The sequence below is a fragment of the Psilocybe cubensis genome, chromosome 1 (genome assembly GCF_017499595.1).
Source record: "Psilocybe cubensis strain MGC-MH-2018 chromosome 1, whole genome shotgun sequence".
Lineage (NCBI taxonomy): Eukaryota > Fungi > Basidiomycota > Agaricomycetes > Agaricales > Agrocybaceae > Psilocybe > Psilocybe cubensis.
In genome coordinates, this window is record NC_062999.1 from 3,093,744 (window position 1) to 3,116,902 (window position 23,159).

At 48.6% G+C, this 23,159-nt stretch overlaps 12 protein-coding genes across 12 annotated transcripts; 6 read left to right on the forward strand and 6 right to left on the reverse strand.

Moving 5' to 3' along the window:
- Nucleotides 1-94: 94 nt before the first annotated feature.
- On the reverse strand, nucleotides 95-1,704 carry JR316_0001052 (ADP,ATP carrier protein; the record flags this gene model as incomplete). Its single annotated transcript, XM_047886865.1, has 7 exons — nucleotides 95-129; nucleotides 506-820; nucleotides 874-1,194; nucleotides 1,246-1,396; nucleotides 1,451-1,519; nucleotides 1,577-1,605; nucleotides 1,662-1,704. The coding sequence occupies 7 exons, from the start codon at nucleotides 1,702-1,704 to the stop codon at nucleotides 95-97; spliced, it is 963 nt and encodes a 320-aa protein (XP_047754611.1).
- A 288-nt stretch (nucleotides 1,705-1,992) lies between these two features.
- Nucleotides 1,993-4,541, reverse strand: JR316_0001053 (E3 SUMO-protein ligase pli1; the record flags this gene model as incomplete). Its single annotated transcript, XM_047886866.1, has 10 exons — nucleotides 1,993-2,815; nucleotides 2,876-3,036; nucleotides 3,087-3,154; nucleotides 3,206-3,311; nucleotides 3,365-3,635; nucleotides 3,692-3,773; nucleotides 3,828-3,896; nucleotides 3,952-4,160; nucleotides 4,231-4,448; nucleotides 4,509-4,541. 10 exons carry the CDS (start codon nucleotides 4,539-4,541, stop codon nucleotides 1,993-1,995), a joined length of 2,040 nt encoding a protein of 679 aa, XP_047754612.1.
- Nucleotides 4,542-4,795: 254 nt separating this feature from the next.
- Nucleotides 4,796-5,712, forward strand: JR316_0001054 (Nuclear migration protein nudC; the record flags this gene model as incomplete). The annotated part of the gene is made up of 7 exons (XM_047886867.1): nucleotides 4,796-4,892; nucleotides 4,959-5,153; nucleotides 5,203-5,347; nucleotides 5,406-5,427; nucleotides 5,485-5,502; nucleotides 5,557-5,598; nucleotides 5,650-5,712. 7 exons carry the CDS (start codon nucleotides 4,796-4,798, stop codon nucleotides 5,710-5,712), a joined length of 582 nt encoding a protein of 193 aa, XP_047754613.1.
- Nucleotides 5,713-5,842: 130 nt separating this feature from the next.
- Nucleotides 5,843-8,260, reverse strand: JR316_0001055 (Pre-rRNA-processing protein esf1; the record flags this gene model as incomplete). The annotated part of the gene is made up of 6 exons (XM_047886868.1): nucleotides 5,843-6,053; nucleotides 6,108-6,898; nucleotides 6,956-7,013; nucleotides 7,065-7,211; nucleotides 7,264-8,065; nucleotides 8,134-8,260. 6 exons carry the CDS (start codon nucleotides 8,258-8,260, stop codon nucleotides 5,843-5,845), a joined length of 2,136 nt encoding a protein of 711 aa, XP_047754614.1.
- Nucleotides 8,261-8,681: 421 nt separating this feature from the next.
- On the forward strand, nucleotides 8,682-9,645 carry JR316_0001056 (uncharacterized protein; the record flags this gene model as incomplete). The annotated part of the gene is made up of 2 exons (XM_047886869.1): nucleotides 8,682-8,768; nucleotides 8,821-9,645. The coding sequence occupies 2 exons, from the start codon at nucleotides 8,682-8,684 to the stop codon at nucleotides 9,643-9,645; spliced, it is 912 nt and encodes a 303-aa protein (XP_047754615.1).
- A 288-nt stretch (nucleotides 9,646-9,933) lies between these two features.
- JR316_0001057 (uncharacterized protein) lies at nucleotides 9,934-10,828 on the forward strand (the record flags this gene model as incomplete). The annotated part of the gene is made up of 2 exons (XM_047886870.1): nucleotides 9,934-10,416; nucleotides 10,502-10,828. The coding sequence occupies 2 exons, from the start codon at nucleotides 9,934-9,936 to the stop codon at nucleotides 10,826-10,828; spliced, it is 810 nt and encodes a 269-aa protein (XP_047754616.1).
- Nucleotides 10,829-11,043: 215 nt separating this feature from the next.
- On the reverse strand, nucleotides 11,044-13,382 carry JR316_0001058 (uncharacterized protein; the record flags this gene model as incomplete). The annotated part of the gene is made up of 9 exons (XM_047886871.1): nucleotides 11,044-11,082; nucleotides 11,130-11,671; nucleotides 11,722-11,737; nucleotides 11,799-11,988; nucleotides 12,043-12,156; nucleotides 12,415-12,704; nucleotides 12,754-12,915; nucleotides 12,970-13,194; nucleotides 13,257-13,382. 9 exons carry the CDS (start codon nucleotides 13,380-13,382, stop codon nucleotides 11,044-11,046), a joined length of 1,704 nt encoding a protein of 567 aa, XP_047754617.1.
- A 185-nt stretch (nucleotides 13,383-13,567) lies between these two features.
- On the forward strand, nucleotides 13,568-14,180 carry JR316_0001059 (uncharacterized protein; the record flags this gene model as incomplete). The annotated part of the gene is made up of 3 exons (XM_047886872.1): nucleotides 13,568-13,766; nucleotides 13,835-13,954; nucleotides 14,014-14,180. 3 exons carry the CDS (start codon nucleotides 13,568-13,570, stop codon nucleotides 14,178-14,180), a joined length of 486 nt encoding a protein of 161 aa, XP_047754618.1.
- Nucleotides 14,181-14,416: 236 nt separating this feature from the next.
- JR316_0001060 (40S ribosomal protein S16-A) lies at nucleotides 14,417-18,045 on the reverse strand (the record flags this gene model as incomplete). The annotated part of the gene is made up of 9 exons (XM_047886873.1): nucleotides 14,417-14,521; nucleotides 14,585-14,949; nucleotides 15,096-15,684; nucleotides 15,736-16,528; nucleotides 16,608-16,864; nucleotides 16,925-17,065; nucleotides 17,172-17,217; nucleotides 17,558-17,937; nucleotides 18,001-18,045. The coding sequence occupies 9 exons, from the start codon at nucleotides 18,043-18,045 to the stop codon at nucleotides 14,417-14,419; spliced, it is 2,721 nt and encodes a 906-aa protein (XP_047754619.1).
- A 293-nt stretch (nucleotides 18,046-18,338) lies between these two features.
- Nucleotides 18,339-19,330, forward strand: JR316_0001061 (50S ribosomal protein L4; the record flags this gene model as incomplete). The annotated part of the gene is made up of 3 exons (XM_047886874.1): nucleotides 18,339-18,362; nucleotides 18,413-18,506; nucleotides 18,558-19,330. 3 exons carry the CDS (start codon nucleotides 18,339-18,341, stop codon nucleotides 19,328-19,330), a joined length of 891 nt encoding a protein of 296 aa, XP_047754620.1.
- A 246-nt stretch (nucleotides 19,331-19,576) lies between these two features.
- JR316_0001062 (uncharacterized protein) lies at nucleotides 19,577-21,113 on the reverse strand (the record flags this gene model as incomplete). Its single annotated transcript, XM_047886875.1, has 2 exons — nucleotides 19,577-21,061; nucleotides 21,102-21,113. The coding sequence occupies 2 exons, from the start codon at nucleotides 21,111-21,113 to the stop codon at nucleotides 19,577-19,579; spliced, it is 1,497 nt and encodes a 498-aa protein (XP_047754621.1).
- A 397-nt stretch (nucleotides 21,114-21,510) lies between these two features.
- On the forward strand, nucleotides 21,511-22,844 carry JR316_0001063 (recombinase rad51; the record flags this gene model as incomplete). Its single annotated transcript, XM_047886876.1, has 6 exons — nucleotides 21,511-21,745; nucleotides 21,803-21,913; nucleotides 21,978-22,329; nucleotides 22,388-22,463; nucleotides 22,532-22,656; nucleotides 22,715-22,844. 6 exons carry the CDS (start codon nucleotides 21,511-21,513, stop codon nucleotides 22,842-22,844), a joined length of 1,029 nt encoding a protein of 342 aa, XP_047754622.1.
- Nucleotides 22,845-23,159: the final 315 nt, after the last annotated feature.

Below are 23,159 nucleotides of genomic sequence, written 5' to 3' on the forward strand. Positions count from 1 at the left end.
GGTCTAGGGTGAATGGGTTGAGAGAGGGTTGAGGGTTCATGGCCTTGAAGGGGTTTCAGGGAGCACGACATATGGACATGGAGTATGTCGATAGTCAGATAAACGACTTGAAGCGACCCGCCAAGCCGCCTGATTAACGCGAATGTATGAACCGTTTGAAATCAAGTTATTGTAAATGCAAACGCAAAAGTTGGCGCATAACATTGTTCGGTCGAGCATCCCATGCATCCTGCGGTTACCAACTTTAATAGACTTATCACACAAAGGACATCCTTGAGACGTATTATATTGGACTGCTCTACGGATATAGGGACGTTTACGAGGGTATAGTGTAGCGCCATACCCAGTGTAAGAAAAAGAAAGTCTATGCGTAATAAATGTATATGATGCGTAGGCTTCAAATGAGTCGGCTTACACCAACAACAAACTAGGCGCCTTTTTTTAGCCGGAACCTGAGAAATCACCGTAAGCGCAAGAAAGTCGGGAAAAATCGGATTGGACATACCTCCGGAGTAGACCTTTCCGAACATGATCTCCTGGAGCTTGTCGTACAGGGACAACACACCAGCACCAGCAACACCACGGAGGATGTTGGCACCAGCACCCTTGAAGAGGGACTTAGTGCCCTCCTTGGCAATGATCTGAGATCCAGCATCGAACATAGACTTGTAGTTAACACCGGATCCAGAGGTCATCATCATACGACGACGGATGGTATCGAGAGGGTAAGAAGCGAGACCGGCACCAATGGTGACTCCCCATCCGAGACCGAAGGAGGCAAGGAAGGAACCTTCGAGTTGACCAACGAGAACAACGGGCTCTAAAGAAGGAATAAGAAACAGCGACCATGAATGGCAGTGTTCAAAAACTTACTGAGCGAATCGTAGACACCGAAGTAGAGACCACGGTAGACGATGATACCAACGACGGAGGGGACGAATCCACGGTAGAGACCGGCAATACCATCGGAAGCGAGAGTCTTCCTGTAGACATCGACCAAGCCGTTGAACTGACGAGTTCCTCCACCCTTAGCAGACTTGGCATCATTGGCGAGACGGGTACGGGCGTAATCGAGGGAGTAGACGAAGAGAAGGGAAGAGGCACCAGCAGCACCACCAGAAGCGACGTTGCCAGCGAACCACTTCCAGTAGCCTTCGCTCTTCTTGAAACCGAACAAGGACTTGAAGTAATCCTCTGTTGAAAGCAGTTAGCAACCTGCGCGCCTATCCAATAAAAGTTGCATACTGAAAGCGAAGTTCAGAGCCTGAGTGGGGAAGTAACGGATGACATTGGCAGTGTTTCCTCTCCACAATGAAAGGATACCCTCATCGCGGTAGGTGCGGCTGAAAGCATCGCCGATACCCTTGTAAGGGGTGGCAAGACGACCCTGCTTGATCTAAGGTCGTGACGTGTCAACATCATTCAAGGTGCACACGAACAAAAGACCAACCATCTCGTCCTGGTTCTGGACCAGGAGCTTGATGCGCTCAATGGGAGCTGCGGAGGTCTTAGCGACAGCCTATATCCCCAATGAATAAGCATTTAATTGAAGGAAATATAGTGGTTGAAAACTTACAGCAGACACACCACCCATCATGAAATCGACTACATGACGAGGACGATGAGCAACGCTGGCAAAGAAGAGGAAGCAATAGACATACTGGCGAATTCACGGGGCGACTTGCCCTTCTTTGCGTCCGACATTTTGTGAGGGAACCGGAGGGGAGGAGTGGAGGTTAAGGAAAAGGTTGAAGGATGTGTTGGCGAAAAAACTTCGCGTCAAAAGGACTTCGGGAAGCACCGGATCACTTTCAACTCCGCTCCCGCCTTAACCGGCCAATTTGCCGGGTCCCGCCAATGAGCATGTCTTGAGCCTGTCACACTTTTCTTGGTGGAATTACTCGCGCCTAGTTGTACGTTTATGCGCATTAACACCGTGTAATTACAGTACAATAGTTGTAATATTTATCAAATAATTCTAAGTAAAATGGACTATGCTGGTCGCCATCGCTGGCCGTTGGGTGGTGGCGGTTGGCGGTACGTGGGGTTGGTCAAAGGTGGGAGTTGTAGTGACGGATTGGCAGGGCCTATTCTCCCAGCGTTGTAATGTGGATAACCATTGACAGTGGGCGGAGGAAGAACGTTTCCGGAGAATACGGACTGATAATGAACAGGGGAGGGAGGCGGATGGTTGTTCATCAAAGATGTGTGCGGGAGTGTTGCAATACTGTTCGGAATTGAAGACACTGGCGGAGCGGGTAGGATGCGTGAAGAGGGGTCAATCCTCGCCTTCTTCCATACTGGGTCGGCCGAGTTGTCCAAGTCGGACTCCGTCGCTCTACGTTTTCCCTGGGCATGAGAAATTATGGGATGCTCCTCGTCCGAGTCGTCCAAAGTCAGGTCAATGACTTGTGTACTCGGCTGCGACTGAGGCCGGGACTGTGATTGTGGTTGGGTCATGGGGGGCAATGTTCCCTCGAAAGACAAATTCATAGAAGAGGCGTAAGACGGCGATAACTCCCGCTTCACGCGGCCTTCATCTTCGTCATCATCCGAATCATCGAGCACAAATATTTCCTTTTGCTTGCCCTTGCTGTTGGCTTGGTCTGAGCCATTCGATGGTGGACACGTAGGATTATGGGTGGGTGTAGGTGGTTTCTTGGATGACGAAGATGATGAATTAGCTGAGGGAGGGTGAGCTGCAATCCACTCTCTAGACCCATACTTGTTGTCTGTGGTATGCCATTGGCCGTCCGCTTCAACCATGACATCCTCGACGCTGTCTGGAGTTTGCCTTAAAATTTCGTCAAAATACCTGGCATGGAACATCAAAACGCAGACTAGACACAGTGATAACAAGGCTCAGCATCCTTACCCATCCATGATTAAATCCTTATGATCCAAAGTTCTTTCACAGACGGGACATAACCATGTCGTCGTTTGTTCCATCATGGTGAACCAGGATGTCGCATCAAAACATTGAGGGTGGACGCATTTCGAAGAGCGACAAGGGGTCACAATGCGTACAAAAGTTAGCTATTAAAGGCATAAATACAATAAAACCGAGAAATACAATTGATTCTTACTGGACATTTCAAAGACATCTTTTGCGGTCCTGCTATGATATCGTCGTCTTCCGACAAAGCCTGTAGCACTATGAAGCGTTCAGAATGCAGTAATATAGAAAAACCGCAAAAGCATTTACTTTTCTCACGAATCTCCACTGCTGATTTTAGATGCTGACCCCGTAGGTTATTGACCAGGTTATCGATTGTCGTGGCTTCAACGAGCATGATTATTATGAAGTACTTCTGGCCCTGGACGATGAGTATAATGTAAACTGAAGAATAGAAAAGGGGCCAACTTTTGATTGAACCGGTTGCTGACTATTTACATACACCATTTCAACTCGGTTCGTCCCAGTGGTACGCGAATATTTGGTGATATCCGGAGGGGGTGCCGTTCCAGGTTTCTTCTTCAATCCTTTCAAGTTAGCTGTAATTTGTGTGCCATTCACGCGCACTTCGCAAGTAGGAGGGAATTCCATGGGACACGGAAAGTTTCCTGCTCTAAAAGATCCCATCCCAGGAAAAAACACAGATGACGTGCAGAAAAGTCGAAGTTGAAATTTTGACCTTGGTATTTTTATAAGAGATTTATAAACGCGGACACAAATAGAGAATATACTTACGAAGTTTTCATTTTCGTTGATTGATCAGCTGTGAGCGTAAATGTGAGCGATTGTGATCGACGATCTGTAGAACTTGTGGATTCTCACGTAACGCGATATCAGCATAGGACGAGATGTATTAAAAAAGCTAGCATACCAGGACATTCTACCAAAGAGGATACAGATTGGTCAATTGCGAAAAAAGGGGAGTCTTTGAAACGGATCCCTAAAGAAAGACGTAAGTTGCCATATCGCGGAAATGAGTCTTGATGTATGTGTACCTGTGACCTTGGTCGCAGAAGACGAAGGATGGGGCGTAAGACCGGTGGGTCGTCGAGGAGGTGCATATGGGTCGTAATGACCGATGCTACTACTTGAACCTGGCAGGGCTTGTGTGTAATGGTTAGGTTTCGGGGGGTCGTACGCGGTGTGAGGATTGGGAACGGGTGGAAGTGTGGTGGTTAACGATGGCATTCGACTAGGCGTATAGCTGAATAGTTTGAAAGAGAAAAGGTATCATAAGGCGGCAGCGTCGTTATAATGGATATACGACGACTCACCTTCCATGAGACCGTACTTGATATATGATACTTTTGGCCCGCATCCATTTGTCCTCAGAATTATTAGCTCGCCATGACTCCAGCGTATGAATAATCCTATCGATTATTTCCTGTTTCTTGCCAGATTTCGACATGTGCGTGCCACACTCCTCGTTCAAACCCGTCAAGATTTGCTTCAGCCTATCAACGGTGTTGCCCTTAATGCCGTGTCGAATTGCCTGACATCACGGTATGAGTATGATGATTTAAAAAAATTGATACGGGAAAGCGTAGCTTACATCATAGTCCATCCATACGTCTGTGGCAGCCATTACAGTGCTGGCTAAGCAATAAAAGAGCGGTGGCTACAAGTGTAGTACTGTGGCTAAAATGTGAAGTCAATATTGTGCGGGCCAGGAGGGTCCCTTGGAACCAAATAGACACACACAACAAAGACGCGCTTCGCTTAGGTCATCCAATCGGAAATTGCATCGACCGTCATTGACACGAGGCGGCGCCTGTTATTAGATTACCACAACTTCTTTTTCTCTAATCCCCTCTCATCTTATCCTGCAGAAACAAAGTGATGGTCTCTGACCAAGAAGACAATGGTACGCTCACTCCTGAGCAACGCGAAGCCCGTGACAAAGAGGCAAGACTACGGGAACAAGAAGAACAGGCTGGTATGCAAGCGAAGAGTAGCATTGCACGCTACTTGGTCTGATCATCATCAAACAATATATCTACAGCCCTTCCTTACTCTTGGACCCAAGAACTAGGAGAAGTAGATGTGACTGTACCTGTGCCACAGGGTACCCGCGGCAAAGATTTGGCTATTACTATCGACAAGAAGAGGCTCAGTGTTGGCCTGAAAGGTCGGGAGCCCATTATGTCGGGAGAATTATGCAAGGAAATCAAGGTTGAAGACAGTACTTGGACCGTTCGTAAGTACATAAATAACTGTTTTGGAACCTGTCTAATGATATCTTGTAGAGGATAATAAGGCTGTCTTGATTCACTTGGAAAAACTCAATAAGCAGACTTGGTGGGAGAATGTCTTAACACATCACCCCAAGATCGACACGAAGAAAATCGAGCCAGCAAATAGCAAACTCGATGATCTGGACTCTGAAACGAGGTATATTCTCAACAGGACGTGTTTAAAAGTAATGATCATATCTAATCTATAATTTCAGAGGAATGGTCGAGAAAATGATGGTGAGACTATCCATTCTCCTTCACCAAAAGGAGTTATACTAAATACCCAAATACCAGTTCGATAACCAGCAGAAGGTCTATACCTTATCAAATACTCCATGTCCTCCGCTGAATTGCACTTCTTTCTAGCAACTTGGACGGCCCACTTCTGACGAAATCAAAAAGATGGAGGTAAATATCACCATGCTTTGGTAACGATATAAATTTTGACACACTTCATAGGCTCTGAAAAAGTTCCAAGCTGCTCATCCCGAGCTCGATTTCTCCAAGGCTAAGATCTCTTAAACTTTAGATGCTTAGTATGTCTCAATTTATTTACGCGATATGCCGCGTACCTGTCATTTGAATAAATCAAACAAGGGCAATAGCGATGATATCTTTAAATCAAAAAAGGCAAGACATAAAGCAATCTAATCTACAATTTTCGTCGTTTACCTTGTCCTGGTGCATCAATTGCCGCGCTCTTCCGCTTGACGCTCTCCACCAGGTTTTGAAGACTTTTGCTGCCTTGGTCGGGAAGGTCTTTCTTTGGAATGGGGATACTCTCATCACGATCTCCCCACAATTCTCTTTGCCGTCGTTGTCGCTCATCAAGCAGTGCGGACATGGCCTTGGTCTTTTTAAAGCTGTACAAGAAAATCAGTACACCTGCTAGAAATCTCAAAGGAAAGAAAACCAACTGAGGGTTACTGGGATCAATGGCAAATTTATGATCCTCGAAAAGAGCCTTGAACCGCTCATCCTTGACATCGACGGTGAAATCTTCCTGCGCTTCGGCGTCATCTTCTAATTTGCCCTTTCGTCCTTTCCGCCTCTTTTTCTGCTTCTCGGATTTGATGACGGATTTGAGGTTGAAATGTTTGGGCTCGGCGTTGGGATTATCTGATGCAACCAGTAGCGCCAGTTCCTCTGCAGTTGCTTCCTGTTTTGAAGATGCCTCTTCATTTTGAGCAGGCTTCGTTTTGCCTTTTTTCGTTTTCGGAGCGGGCTTGTCTTGGTCACTATCTGGCTCAAAGAATTCATCATCCAACACCTTTTCTTTCTCCTTTTCCTTTGGTTTGGCTTCCTTGAGCTCCTCCTTCCTCTTTTTCCTTTTCTCTCTCATTTTGCGCTGGTATTTCTCCAACGAAGTCTCGTTTTCCTCATCCTTCTTTTCAGTCAGCCCTGGAGTAAAGGTAATTTCCATATCGACATCATCCTTCGCATCGTCGCCCCACCCTTCAGGCATGGCCTCATCGTTGCCCCCCAAAAGGAGTGCGCGCAGCTTATCTCTCGAAGCCTTCTTGTCCTTCTTCTTCTTCTTGGGAGCTGTTGCTGCGTCTTCACCTTCTGATTCGGACGAGGTGTTGGCGATGTACGCTCTGAAATCTGATTCTTCTATCTCTTTACGTGTTAGTGCTCGGCGGGTGATCTGGGTGCGCTCCGGATCGTCCTCGTCCCATGTGAGCTTGACTTTGGAGTGCCGTAGAGCCTAGAGTGTTGGGTGAGCTGTATGTGAAAGATCATGAGCTTTTGATGGGTAGCGTACATCTGTGACGAATTCGACGGCTTTATATGTAGTGTTGAGTTCGTCCGTGGCTTCATCTCTGAGTTGACCCAAGTCAGTCGTAGGTTTATAAAGTCAGAAAATTAAATACCGGGGTTCATTTTCAAAAGTCATGTCGTCGGGTACAAAGCTCATATCAAAAACGTTTGCAGAACGTTCCAGCTCAGTCCCTTCGAGCTCGTTGTAAATATGCGACGCAGCGTCCACAGTGTCGCATGTCACCACAGCATAATAATATCTAGCAGGTCCATTAACAAATTGTTTTACAACGTAAAATAAACGGCACGCACCGTAGCCTTTCAAGCTGATACTTTCGCAACGCATCCTCGTCATACTCATCCTCGCCTCCAACTTCAAACACGGTCTTTTCATTGATTTCATCAACGTCCAGATCCTTCTTTTTGAAAATCTCAGGTGGCGGGCCCTCTGTCTCCTCGCGCGCCATCCGCTCTTTTCCAAATTCGCTGGGGTACACACGGACACTGAGGACCTTGCCGCGGACGACGTTGACCTGCGCAGGGCCCTCGCCTCGCTTGCCCTTGCGGTCTTTCGTCCTCTCCGGCACCTTGGCGGCGGACGCGCGGACGACGGGTGCGGTGGGCGAGACGAGGGACGCGCAGATTTTGTACAGGTGGCTCGCGCGGACGTGGTCCCAGTCGAGGTTGACTATCGCCAGTCGGCGCGACCTTTGCCCGCCTGCGTCTTCGTTCTCGTCTTCGTCCTGGTGCGCTTTGGCGTAATTTGCGGCTTGCGCTTCGAGGTCTGCGAACGTGTCCTCGTCGAGGTCGATCTCTGCGTCTTCTTCTTCGTCGTCGTTTGGGACGGCTATAGGCCGCGAAGAGTCTCTGCCTAGCGTAACGAATCCATCATCCTCCTCCTCGTCCGAATCCTTTTCCTCTGCCTTTCCCTCCTCGTCCTCTTCGTCTGAAGACTCCAGGAGAACCTCTCCGCGTGCCAAATCAGGTTTTCTTGGTGCGCTCTCGGCATCTTCGTGTTGTTCAGCATCACGTTCGAGGCGGTAGAACCGTTTCAGGTCGTCCTGATCTTGCGTATCAGAGATGGGCCGCCCGTACTTGTCGACTTTGCGACCTGCTACACAGGACCCATCATGATCATATACATCAGCAAAGAGTATTGTCACACAACATGGTGGGACTGACCGGGCTTTTTCTTGTCCTTTTCGAAAACGCTCTTGAACCGCTCGTCGATGACAACTTTGTTGTTCTTGGTTTTGGGACGGCGGAAGCGGGGATCTGACTTGAGTCTTGCGAAACGGGGGTCGGACATGATAACAGTCTTGAGAAAAAAAGGTGACGTCCAATCAGGACAACTTTTGACCTGACTACAAAACTTTAGATGGAGGTGGAAAGTAAAAATATGAAATCACGTGTGTGCTATTATTGGACGGTTGTGTTGTCTGGAATTGGTGGTTGCAGGGCGACCATCAGTTGTCGAGAATGTTACATCAGTCCAAGGACAGATCTGTTATATAGCCTCCTCTTCTCACTCTCCCTTCTTTCCTTCCGTTTCCCTTTCTTTCCTTCCTGTAAGTCACTTTTGATTTTGCTCGTCTATGTACAGCTAACACAGTTTTGTATCCTAGTTCTTTCTTCGTTCTAGTAGCCCAGGCCGCAGGCGCGCCCTATCCGACTTGACCCATCTTGCAACTATTTTTTCCACTTTCGTTTTTATTTTCCCGTTATACGCCATGCTTTCACGCGCCGCCCTGTTTTCTCTGTTTGTGGTTTTCCTGACCGGTCAGGTCATCGCGGCGCCCATGCCGATGCCCGCAAAGGTGTGTAGTGATCGGGTTTTGATGGCATGGCATCTGACAGCGACTGCGATAGCTCTCGATGAGAGGGGTAGCCCAGCGCTCCCCTGAACCACTGGAGACGATCGCTGTGTACCGCAGGGCAGTGAACACGATTCCTGCTGAGGAGGCGACCAAGGCGCCGGACGGTGTGATCCAGCCGTACAAGAGGGCTGTGAACACTATCCCTGCTGAGGAGGCGACCAAGGCACCCAATGGAGTGATCCAGCCATACAAGCGCGCTGTGAACACTATCCCAGCTGAGGAGGCGACCAAGGCGCCGAACGGAGTGATCCAGCCTTACAAGCGCGCCGTGAACACGATTCCTGCTGAAGAGGCTACCAAGGCGCCAAACGGAGTGATCCAGCCATACAAACGAGCCGTCAACACAATTCCCGCTGAAGAGGCTACCAAGGCACCGAATGGAGTGATTCAGCCATATAAACGAGCCGTCAACACGATCCCTGCCGAAGAGGCAACCAAGGCACCTAATGGAGTGATCCAGCCTTACAAGCGGGCAGTGAACACAATCCCTGCTGAAGAGGCAACGAAAGCACCCAACGGAGTGATCCAGCCGTACAAGCGGGCAGTGAACACGATCCCGGCCGAGGAGGCGACGAAAGCGCCAAATGGAGTGATCCAGCCTTACAAGCGTGCGATCAACACAATTCCTGAGGAAGAGGCAACAAAAGCACCGCAAGGGGTGTTGCAGCCATACAACAAGCGTGCTGTTAACACGGTGCCGGAGGAAGAGTCAACCAAGGCGCCGAATGGAGTGATCCAGCCGTACCGACGTGCCATTAACACGATCCCAGCTGAAGAAGCGACCAAGGCACCAGAGGGCGTGATTCAGCCATACTGATTTCAAGACGGATGGAACAAGGCCTCGTGTTGTGCATGTTTATTTTATTACTAGTTGCAGATGGATGTCGAGATAGTAGTGGGATTTTTTAATACATGAACCGGATTGGATGGAAATGAATATTATGGCAGTGACTCGGAGATGAGCCGGAGAGAATACAGTAGATCCGGGGATGCCACAGCCTTTGTGACTGCAGAGCCTTTGTCTGCGGCTACAATGTCTCCAGGCAACGGTTATAATATAAATTGACATCATCGAGTCTGGCTCTTTCCATCTCCTCTTCTTACAATGACCGAGTACGACTATTCGCCCGAGGCATACGAGCGCCATCTTGCCACTCAGAACAGGATAGCCAACTGGGTGCAGCACACAGAGCAGCACAGACCCCAGTTTGAGAATGCGCGCTCTCCCTCACCCCCGCAGCGCACTCGCCACCATCAACCCCCGCGCCCGCTGTACATCCACCCGCCATCCCCCGCGTCAGACTCTTCAGAGGGATACGCGCACCGCCCAGGGCCGATGCCTTTGAGCAGTCCCCCGATAATGATGTACCCGCCGCCGCCGCCGATGCTCATCCACCCATCCTACACCGCAGCGCCGCACCACAAGCCATCGCACCACCGCCATCGCTCCCCCCACGCCCACTCGCGCTCCCACTCCCAGCAGTCTCCGCCGTACTACAGTCCCCCTGTCTCGCCAGGCTACCAGTACCCGTATCCCGCTGGAGGCTACTTTGTCGTCCAACGTGCTCCAGGACCGATGCCTGTCATGGTGAGTACTCCTTCTCTTTGCTCCACACCATCCTTTTCAACCATCCTTTCTCCTAGTATCTCTCCTGAGCTGAATCGTCATCCAGTCCAACATCCCAGCTCCCCCCAACATCTCCTCCTTTTCCAGTGCCAGCACCGCCTATTTCCAGCCAGCCACCTCTGCTGCATCCTCCCACTCCGCAGCCCACCTCTACCCGCCTCCCCTGCCCGGCCCGGACGCCTGGTCTTATGGCGCTGCATCCCCCTCGCACTCTGTCGTCTCGGGTTCTGTCCCTGCCCACTACTTTCCCCAGTATCAGGGAATACACTCCGCCATGGCCTCGCCTGCCTACTCTTCCCCTCAAGGCCTGCCTCAGTTGCACCAGCGGGTATACCATCTCCAGACACACCACTATCGACGAAGCGTCGGCTAGATCCTCGGCTCTCTCCCTGGGCGATTTTCTAAGACTCTTTTTCTGTTCTTCTTTCATGTCCGAATCGATCCCCTTTTTATTCTTTCATTTAGATAGATCATCATGAAGTCTTCCAAAAGGGCATCAGTCCCCAACTCGCATCGGACAATCTTGTCATCATTAGCATTACGTACCATAGACTGCATACATACCACTGTTGTACGATTACACTTCATTCAATCCAATAAGGCTCCCATCGCCTTTAACCTTGTCGTCTATAGATACATTTCAAAGATACACAAATCCTACAGTCTCATCTTACCATCCGCCAAACCCACACGCCCCCTTTGGTCCCCACCCCAACGATCAGCTCGCCCTCCAGCCCAACCGCACAGCTATTCAACGTCTCCCCGGCCAACCGCGACTTGGACGTCTCCATACTCACCGTCCAGGAATCGATGCGCGGCGCAACCCTGCCATCGCTGCCACGCACACCCTCCCGGGACTGCCCACCATTCGCCTCGTCCTCGAATCGCGCCTCCTGCTCCTCTTCCTCCGCCAGCCCCTCGCGGTGGCTAGCATCCCCACCCAACTGCATCCGCCCCGCGATATCAGCAAGCGACACGCCACCCCCAACCGCAACCGCCGAGTCCCCCAACAGCCGCTCCGTCGTCTCGCGCGAGAACGCCGGGTGCTGCCGCGGCTCCAGCTGCTCGACCGGCACCAGATTCACCTTGGTGTCCCCCGGGACCACGTACGAGATCAGCGGCCCGTGCGTGTGCGACTGGTACACGCTCAGACTCGGCGCTGTGTAGTGGTCCTGTGTATCATCAAACCGGTGCACCGCGATGACCTTGTACGATCCTGCGCACACTTGTGATGCCACTTTTTATTTATGAAAAAAATAAACTTACCACTTTCGTAATAATCCTGAGTGTTAGAAGGGTTGGTGTCAGGGAAAGATGGTTGATTTTCAAGGTGGTTGACTCACTGATGCGCAACCTCTAAGCCCGTGTATGTTTGCTTCTTCATGAGTTGCAGGGAAAAACCGATCCAGGCCGAGCCATTGCCACACAGCCAGTTCTCCTGGCTCAATATGAACTCGTTTGTTGTTTTTATCATCTGGAGCGTCTCGCATTATCGCAGGTGCCGTATGGGACAGCAACATATCGGTGCTCAGCCTGAAAATGACCTGTATCAGATCGCGATAAAAAAAATAGATGCATTCCACGCACCATGAGATCGAAACGACTCGAGACTTGTGGATATTACCGCTCGAAAGCAATGGTTTGTCTTCTCTATGAATCACAGTCTCCGAAGAAGGCCTCACAGGCCATATCTTAACAGCCCTGTCCAACTAACAAGAAGCGAAAAAAGCATCACAAAAGCCAAATCAAACGATCATATAAATATGAAACTTACACCAGACGTAGCAATCAAAGGATGCGTCGGATGAAAAGACTACAAAGATAAACCCCGAATCAAACAAAGAAAAAAAAAGAGCGTTGCAGCGCGTGTACACAATCAAAGATCAGATCTCTCTTACAGACGCGAGCGTTGCAGCTTTATGCCCTCCCGATCGTTCGCCTAGTAACACAGCGACACACCTGCCCCGACCGGCTCCTTCACGCTCGATTGGGGGGTGACCGCGCTTCCCGGTAAGATTTGGCACGTTGATCATCCGAAGCCCGTGCGCAGCGCCTGCGACGCTCGCTCCTTTAACTGGTGGCCATGGGGGATTGGGAACACCTGAGAATTTATCCGCGATTCTGTGCGACTTTGGCATCATCTCGAACGACGCGCTTAAATCTAGATCGTATATCCGTGTTGTACTATCTCTGGATGTCGTACAAAAGAGGTGCGGTGTAGTAGGGTGCACAGAAATGGACGTTATTGCCTGGATTAAGATATAAGTTTGATTTATTAGTAGGAAGTGTGTAACTTACACCACCGTGGCCACGGATGCATCCAGCCATACCCTTTTGTAGAACATTGTAGATAAACAACAAACTGCCTCGGGAGAATATAACAAGAGGAAGAAATGGGTTCTCCTTTGCCAATGCCCATGCGACACACATCTTATCAGCAGAGTGCACCTCTTGTTTATTCTGAAAAGGTTGCAATAAGCCAACAAATTGACCAAAACCGAAATATCAACTGACATTGAGAGTGGTCCACAAGGGCATAGACTTTCTCTGTGTGAAGCATACAAACAGATCCAAGGGCGATCCCACAGCAACAGCATCCCAAAGCTGATCGATAACCTCGCTCCTCCACCTCGCCACATCTTCCTCAACAGCCAGCACACCACCCCACAAATAGTCCAAAGAATCACCGTCCCACGGGAAGATCGCTAGACTTTGCAGGGAAATATCACCATTGCCGAGCTATACAAGTCCATTGTTACATTCACTGTGCAGCTTGTTTTTTTTTACTCAGAAAAATAGACGTTGATACCGACAGATATTTTCCTGACGAGTTTGAACGGCGGAGGCGTATCGCGATCTTTGTTCCACCATGGTACCTCATCCTCCTCGATTTCGCCAGTAAAGTAATTTCCTGGAGCTACAGACATTTCATAGGGCCATAAGCAAAGAGAATCTCAAAGTCTCGAAACCAGAAGAAGCAGAAGAGATGGCGGTTCAAAAGGTTGTATTTTAGGTCCCGCGTCACACACACACAAAAGAAGTTCGCCGTCCCAAAAAGGCAGTTGATCCCGTCCCAACCCAATCCGCTCGCCTCCGTTTCGAAAAAGCCGCCATGTCAGAAGAAGCAGAAGTGAGCAACAGCAACACACCCGCGTTCGACGCCAAGTCGCCCGTGCAAGAGGCATCGCGCATCGCCCTCCAAGGCGCCGCCGTCGGCCTCGTCCTCAGCTCCGTCCAAAATGCCCTGGGCACACATTCTCATGGCGCGATGGGTGTGGTGACGAGAACTGGGGGTACCATTGGCTTCTTTGGTGCGTCCTGGTCCATATTCCATCCCTGATCCTGCGTCGAATTCACTTTGTACACCCCCCCAATTCAGCTGCTATGGGAGCTGCTTTCAAATTCACAGAAACTTACGTCGCCAATGAGCGACAGAAGAACGATGCGCTGAACGGAGCTGCTGGTGGCTGCGCCGCTGGCTTCCTTGCTGGTCTACGTTGTGAGTCGATTAATCCCCAAGTATGCAAAATTCCTCCCGACTTATTTCTTTTACCCCAGCCCGCTCACTTCCAATGGCACTCGGCGGTTGTGCCTTCCTTGGTCTCGCAATTGGAGGCTTCGATTACACAGGACAATTGACTGGATCAACAGAAACAAAGGACGAGAGAAGAAAGAGGTTCTTCAAATCCCCACCACCACCACTCGTAGAAGTCCCATCAGAGTAATTCTACAATCCATTTTACTTGCTAGACCTCAATTGCTCGATTGTGCGAAAAATAGAAGTGTATATATCTCAGGTAAATGGTTATTACTACAAATGCGCCACAGTTACTCTGTGTGCGCGTATCCTTTTAAATAGGTGAATAAGATACTCAAGAAAATGCTAGGTATTCCTAGCAGGCTGCGAATTTATGATACAATTGGAGGTGCTGCAGTGTGGCTTTATGATTTATGTCCCTTGTCAATGATTACTTTCCTTGCTACTAATCTCGGCATAACGCCGTTGAACTTCTTCATAGTGTGCTTGATAAAATTCTTGCCAATTGCTCCGTGTCTGGCATGGATACTGCAGCAAAAAAAAGAAAAAAATAAAGAGTTGCCTAACAAAAAAAGAGTAAAAGCAGCTTACTGTTGACCCCAATCGAGACCACACCTCATCTTCGTCTTCTGTGTCATCAGTCTGTGCAAAAAATTGAGAGATAACATTGAGGTCGTCCTCTTCTAGCAATTTAAATTCTTCCTCTGTTAATCCATCACGGGTACTGGGGTTGACATGACCATTGGGATGGGCAATCTGCGAAGGGATAAAATCATGGGGGATGGGCGTAACACTCGTCCTCGGTGGTGATTCTTCATCCATAGGACTTTCAACTACGCTGGAAGACGAGCCAACTTGGGACAGGCGCAGAGATTTCCTAAAAGCTATACTGGCCCGTTTGCGCCATGCATCCATGTCCTTCCCCAAGTCTTTCACAAGATGTGTTTTCCAGGATCCTAAAGTGTGGTGTGGCATCTAAATTTCATTGTCAGCTCAAATCAATAAGTTTTTAATAGGAGTATGCTAGCCTTTTTATAGATCGCCGTGCCTATAGCGTTGTTAGTTATAGTATGGTCGCGCTCAATAAGCAGTTCTGCATAACTAGCAGCAAACTGTCTTTCTTCCAAGGTAAACGCGTAGCCTTGACCGCCTAACCTCCGTGTATGCTCTGGAGGAACAGGAGGACTTGGAGGACCCTCCATGGCACCATTTGATATGGATGCAGAGTTTGAGGCCTCCATCATTTTTGCCTTAGCGGCAGCCTTCTCTTCTGCTTTTCTTAAGCCTTCAGCCAGCATAGCTTTCTTTGCCGCCACTTCTGACAATGCAGCTTTCGGCGCTTGAGCCCGCACTTCCAAAAGGCGTTGCTTCCTCCGTTCATTCTGCTGTTGATTCCGAAGCAACCGTTTTTCCTCTGCTTTCCTGGCAATATCATCTGATTCATCAACAACTGCAGCCGTGCTTGGTCTCTTCCGCTTTCCCCCCACCACATTATCGAATTCATATTGTGAGGGAGAAAGCAGTTTTCCCTTTTCGACACATTCATAGATATATTTCGACGGGACTGCAGTCTTCCCCGCAAGCTGGGCAGCACGCAAGAGTTCGTTAAATGTCTTCTGTACCTTGTTGGCGGAATAAAGGACAACATAATCCGCGAGTTCGTGGTCTTTCTCTATAAGACCCCCATTTTTCTTATTCGATGTAAGCTTGTGATGGGCGAAACCTTAGGTGAATGACCTTACCTTAATAGCATCTACAACGTTGAAACGATTGTGAAGATCTATTTGGACAAAGAAAGACAGTGGTCGACCGGATGTAGTGAATATTTTTCCCTTTGATGAACTTGCAGTCGTTCCAGCAGACTTTTTGGCCTTCATATCATTGCTTGTGTTGGTTGAAGGTGACCCCAACACCTTACGACGCTTTGGAGGAGGAGTGCCTTCTTTATGTTTACCTTTTTTGTCCAACATTCTAGAAAGAGGAGGCGAGTCTGATGATTCGCTCGTCATGCGACGGTGCGACAATTTTCGCGGGACTTCAGGAAAAGGCAATGCTTGTTCAGGCACGGGTGAAGGGGAACGCGTTTCTTGTCGATTAAATGTTGAAGCTTGCAACTGTGATCCAGGCATCTTGTTGGTGACTATGTCTGCCAAGGCCAATTTGAATGCATCTTCATTAAATTGACCACCCGTGGCGCTCATCATCATGTTATTGAACATTTGCTGGAAAAGCATTTGGTTCATCATGGGGTTTACCATGGGGTTTACCATACCGGGCATTTGCATGGGAAATTGCATCTGAGCCATGGGGTTTGCCATTGCCATGGCTTGCATTGCCATAGCAGGTGTTGGGACTTGGGAAAGTTGCGACTGGGATACACTCATAGGCGTCATTGACCGACTGTCTGTAGGAGACGTCGAGGCTGCGGGTGGTGGCATGGACGTTCGTGCACTTTGTTGCAACTGGGAGAAGGGTGTATGACGATCATAATCCGATACACGAGAAGATGGCTTTTTAACCTCAACCGGCTTAAAGCTAGACGATGGAAGAAGACTTTTATATCGTCAACAACGAGAATTCATGAACCCGAAGAGGCAAAAAAGAAAAAACGGACTTCCGAATGTCTTCGTCTTCAACGCCATCCTCTCCGATCGGTAACCCATCATCACGCGTTTTGCAGCCTCCCCAATTGTCATCAGCAAGAAGAGGCCTCTCCTGCTCGATAGATTTAGTGACCCAAGTGTAATGCAACACAACCTTAGTGTCGTCTGTGCCCCAGTCGCGAATAAATTGTCGTCCTTGAGTTGTGTCTTGATTAACGAGGATAATCTCTGCTTCTTTAGGATCGCTGCAGATGAATGCGCCATACTTCTGAGAAAATAGTGCGTTCGATATATAAGTCTTATCAAACTACAGCGCAAAAAGACACACTTTCAATCGTCTAATAAACTTGGGGCGACCGCTTATGCCCCCGGCCTCCGTAAAGATGGGCAGAGAGGAACCATCTGAATTGCGGAATATCTGAGGAGCATCCGCTTGGGTCGCCTGGGACGAAGGAGGCGCATCCATTGACTAACTAAGGGCGTGATTGTTCAGGTCTAGAGACAAGAATTTGCCCCCTCAAAGAATAAGTCCCGGTCCAACCTCAGTTTGTGTGCATACGTATGGGGAAACATACATGTGTCACGGTCACACCTTTTCCCGAGATTACAATGATCTTAACACTAACAGTAATAGATCTATTCAACCGACTGGACCCACAGTACCTTTGATGTACTCAATGGTCGAATATCGGGCTATGACTCTCTCAAAATAAATATACAATAGAGTTCATTCATTCAAAGCTTCTGCACCGTGCCTATTGAAGTCGGCCTGATCATAAAACCCATACGCGAAATCGACATATCATGTTCATAGGGTTGGAGAATTGCATTAACAAACGCATATGGTGTAGAGAACATGATGCAGATGTAGGAATACAAGCAAAAGGACGTATCCTTTAACGGTAACTGAGTGAAGGTGGTGAGCACTTCCCCGCAACCCAGAAAACCAGTATGAACACACCTCTTCTGTCTGCGGGCACGGGCACCATGACCACCGAACTTCTTGGGCTCCATCCGTCTGGGGTCAGCAATCAGCAGAGTTCGGTCGTAAGCCACCAACTTCTTCTTCAACTCCATGGCACTGTAGGCGTCGATGTACTTGGCGTAGTAAGCGACGATGGCCTTAGCGATGGCCTGGCGGATGGCATACACCTGTGAAGTGTGTCCTCCTCCTTTCACACGGACACGGATATCGAGGGGGGCGAACGACTCCTCGCCAGCGACGAGAACGGGCTCGTAAACCTTGAGACGGAGGACTTCAGGCTGGACAAGGTTGATGGGGGAGCCATTGACACGGATGAGTCCGCGGCCTTCGCGAGCGTGAGCAACAGCGGTCGCGGTCTATACGTTCAGAACCTTTGTTTAAATGATTGTCCATGGTCTCCAAAAAGCATGGCTACACACTTTCTTTTTGCCGAACGTTTGGACGGCCTTAACTGATGATGCCATTTTTGAAGAAAGTCCCGGCTTTGGCGGCGGGTCGAAGGTGTCTAGCAGAAAGAGGGATTAAAAGAACGGCGGGACTGCAGACCGACAGCGACTAACCTTGTTCTTGAGGTCGTTGAGGCCAGCGCCGGTAATACTACAGACGAAAAGGGAGTTGTGGCTTGGATCAGCTACCTAGTTTCACTCGGCATTTTCCGTGCCGATGCTGACTAAGCATAGTCTGTTCCGAACTTCCACCTGCTAGTCCCGCTGGCGCGTAGTCCTGGTATTCCTTAACATCTCATTGGCCGTTAATAATGCTGGGGAAGGCCATATCGCGGGTATGTAACTCTCAGTGTTACTTTAACCCATAATTCATCATTTTCTTTAGGTTTCTCGCCTTCCTTCGCGCGCCACGCGCCTCACCACACGAATTGTGAAGCCAACAGTAAACGTTAAGGAGCGGCCACCTGTACAACAACAAGGTTCGTTCGCGTATATTGCTAGCGAAAGACAATTTTGAAATTGTTTACCAGCCGCTCCCATTCTTGAACCTGTGTATCTTTCTCTCACCCCTTCACTCAAGCGCGGGCGATGGGATCCTCCCGCCGAAAGCAACGTCGCTGTCCTTGAACCCACCGTGTTCCGACACCCACTTCGAAAGGACATCCTCCACCTCTGCGTCACTCATTACCTAGATTCCTTGCGTCAAGGCTCAGCAAACACTAAAACTCGTGGAGAAGTCCGAGGGTCTGGCCGCAAGGTTCGTCGTCAGAAGGGAACAGGCAAAGCGCGTCTCGGTGATAACCAAAGTCCCATGCTGAGAGGAGGAGGTGTCGCCTTCGGACCTAAGCCCCGAGATTTCAGCACTAAACTACCACGAAAGGTCATAGAGATGGGCATGCGCGTCGCCTTGAGCGCTAAGCTTCGGGAACAGCGACTAGGCGTCATGACTCGATTATACTGGCCTAATGGTAAAACAAAGTACCTTGTGCGGAGAATCGACCAACTCGGCTTGCGCAAGACTTTGTTTATCAGCGGAGAGCCAACTGTGCATGAAGGCTTGCGACGCGCTATTGGTAACATCCCCCTCGTGCAGTTGAGCAGCGTGAGCGACATAACCGTCTACGAACTCATGAAATGGGATAGAGTCGTTATGGATTTGAAGGCTGTCGAATACTTCGAGCAGCGTCTGAAGAAACAAAACATCCCTACAACTGCTTTACCCATCGCCGCAGCTGAAGAAGTCAAGGTGCCAGTAACCCTTCTTGCTGAGGAATCCCAGACACTCCAGACTAGTTCGCCCTAATACACTGTAACTTATATCAACCATACCCTACTGTGCAACTTATGTTCTATGAGTACGAGAGTTGCTTTTCAATATTATATGCCTCTTATGTTATGTGTGGCTGCTGTGGCTTTTGTCTTCACACACCTGGCGCTTCATATCGACCCGCTATGCTTATGTTCAGTCATGCCCTTCTGCACAATTTGTGTTGTATACGTTACTTCGTGACAAAGTGGCCAAACAGGTAGCTATAAGATACATCGAAGATTAGGGCCAACCATCGAGATAGTCTCCAGGATGTATGTCTATGCTGTAGTTGGAGTCATCCGAGTGAAAGTCATCCTGGTAATCTTCGAAGTCATCATCGTCGTCTTCCTCTCCCCATGCTTCCCATGTCTCGTTCAGTAATTGTGTTTGCAAAAAGTCACCTAGAAAGCCGTTCTCCTTAGACGGGGGCATAACGTGAGCTAAACTACTGCCCAGTAGTTCCTGTATCTGACATTCAAATTCCTGCCAATCACTTGCTTCGGGAGGAGATCTTAAGAAGAAAGGAAAGCGTAGGTTGGGTAAAGCAATAGGCTGGCTGAAGAATTGATAAAAAGATTGCGTCTGTAAATTCAGGGTGACGGACTTCAGGTTGGTGGTATTAAATATATATGGCAGACCTATCCGCAGTGTTGACAATAGATCCCCGCTGTGGAGATGCAAATCGGTGGTCGCCGGAAGGGATGACAGAATGGATAAACTGCCACTCCATATAACGTCGCTGTGAATATGCAGAGTTCGAAGATTGGATGATCTAGTTAACTCGTAGAAAATAGACTCGAGGTGTGCATCTATATGATTGGAGACATACGCGATTTCCAGATACTCGAGGTTGGGAGCGGACAAAAAGGGCAAGAAACAACTACACCCAGTCTCATGGCTGTCATCAATATTAACAGACAAAGACCGAAGCGACGAGGATGCGATCTTTTGTCTGCTGTCTTCCGGGACCGCGCCGTTCAGTGACCCACTAAATTGTCGAATGATGAGTGTCTCGAGCAACCGGCAATTATCCACTAGAGCTCGAAGATCTTCCAACCCTTGGTTGAATTTGTCCACTCGCAAGAAAATTAGATTTGGTAATGGGTAAAATCCTTGAAACAGGAACTTCTCCACAATGAGAGATCTGAGGTTGCTCATGTCACTGAATGATGTAAGACCAAAGAAAAGATTGGAGTCGGATGGAATGTATGGGGATATAATTTCCAAAGTCCTAAGCTGGGTCGCTTGTTTACCCTTCCATGCGCAAAGAATAGAAGTGGCTTCTTTTTCTGCCCAAGTTCTGATCTTCAAGCTTCGAATGCGTGATATGTTGGATGATATCGCATCTAGAACTTGCGATGGGGCGTCATATAGGTCATCGATCCAGTGAAAGTGGCTGCGGTCGTAAGAAACATCGACCAATGCAGGAGCCGATCTCTCAAAGTATGTCGCAACATTATACCGAGGTTGAAGTGGTAATTGGATGGTCGTCCACAGAAGAGGGGAGTTCAGTATCAGACTACGCCATTCTTTGCACACCGTAGACAAGATATCCTGAGGTAGCGTATAATTTTCTTCCAGACCCGTGGATCCATGTATATATAACTTGAAGATCTCTCGGAGCAAGTCGTCGGATAGGTTGTGTATGTATGATAAGGAGTTTTCATGCGGGGTATCAATTAAGCTCGAGTTTGCGTCAGACGTTGGGGAGTGATCCTTATCTGTCTGTGAGATTTAATTGAAAGCATCATATCTCAATACATACGTTTATTTCCATGATTTATGGGTCTTGAAGTGCTTATTCAAGTTCCAGTTTACCTTCGAGGGCTGAATGGGGAGGAATGATGAAAGATCGACCTAGATGACCATTCAGCTTAAGCGTCAGAAAGACACAGGCTTGATGATAGCTGTATATCTCAATAGTATCGGGGTAAGCAGTGAGATGAAGATCAAATCCTCACGGCATCAAGTTCAAGTTCAAGTGAGATTTGGCGCCTAAGTTCGGAAGGTGTTACCAATATGGACATTTACATGTGACTTTGTGACACAACTGTTCAATCGCGAGCACGTGGTAGGAGCGCGTTCGCGTTTTATTCCCGTGGGAGTATGTTCATTTGAACCGTTTGACTCATCACTGCACGACCACCTCAGGCCTTTCACCTAACACCAGCATAATGTCCCAACCTTCCCAATCACAAGAGCTTGGCGAAGATGAAGAGCAAGAGTTTCAAATGACAGGCCCCCTCCTTGTGAACAAACTCCAAGAATCTGGAATCCATCCAAACGACATTAAGAAACTCTCAGAGTTCGGTCTGAACACCGTCGAATCTGTAGCGTTTACACCGAAGAAGGTGCTGCTGACCATCAAAGGGATATCTGAACAAAAAGCGGATAAGATTCTTGCTGAAGGTCCGCTGTTGCATCCTATTAATTTTCCTGCATCCTGCTGATTGTGCCCACGCTCAGCACACAAGATCGTGCCTCTTGGGTTTCAAAGTGCCACAGAGGTTCATGCGCGTCGCTCAGAGCTAGTACATATTACTACCGGATCGAAGCAGCTCGATGCTCTCCTCGGAGGTAAGTAAAAGGAGCATATATGCGCACCCTTACCACACATTCAATTTGCCTCCTTTGCACATAGGTGGGATAGAAACTGGTGCAATTACGGAACTTTTTGGCGAGTTTAGAACAGGAAAATCGCAATTGTGCCATACACTCGCCGTAACATGCCAGCTTCCCGTTAACATGGGAGGCGGAGAAGGCAAATGCTTATACATCGATACCGAAGGCACTTTCCGTCCAGTCCGTCTTCTTGCCGTCGCCGAGAGATACGGGCTTAATGGGGAGGAAGTGCTGGATAACGTTGCATATGCACGAGCATACAATGCTGACCATCAAAACGCCCTGCTAACCAGTGCTAGTGCCCTGATGTCAGAGTCAAGGTGGGATAAATTCGCTATTATTTGCATGTATAGTGCATTGAGCTCTCCTGCGTAGATTTTGCCTTTTGATCGTCGATTCTTGTACCGCACTTTACCGAACCGATTTCAGTGGTCGTGGGGAACTGTCATCAAGGCAAAACCATCTGGGCAAATTCTTACGCACCCTGCAACGCCTCGCAGATGAGGTATGCACCCCGTTTCTTTTGTTTTATGTGGTACGGCCTTTCATTAAACTTTTTTGGTCCTTCTTTAGTTTGGAATCGCAGTTGTAGTGACGAATCAGGTCATGTCGAGTCCTGATGCGGCTGCTGGCCCCTATGCTGGCAATGAGAAGAAACCGATTGGTGGCAACATCATGGCTCATGCGTCTACCACTCGGTGCGTTTGTCTATTTGATGGATTAACTTCGAGTACTTGCTTCTGACGATGACAATAGACTTCAATTGAAGAAAGCACGAGGCAACACACGTTCATGTAAAATTTACGATTCCCCATGCTTACCAGAGTCCGAAACGCACTTTGCCATTCTGGCGACTGGAATTGGCGATCCTGAGGAGGAGACTTGATTGCTCTACTAACAACGGCCTTTTCCCGATTAAAGGGAAACTTGATTATCCGACGTTTTTTAAGCTTTATCAGCTACATACGTACTCTTCTTACCATACACCGAGTGTTTCCACATTGGAGGATGTTGTTATATTATATTACACACATTGTACATTTTGATACAATTCCATGCATGCCATATGGCGAAACAGACTAATTGAATGACGAATATCCAGTTGAATGGGTGAAAACGACCAGTTGAGTGGACGGATAACTCAAAGCGAAACGAAAAAGATGCAATGCAGAAAGCGGGAGGAACCGTCCAAGATCGGGGA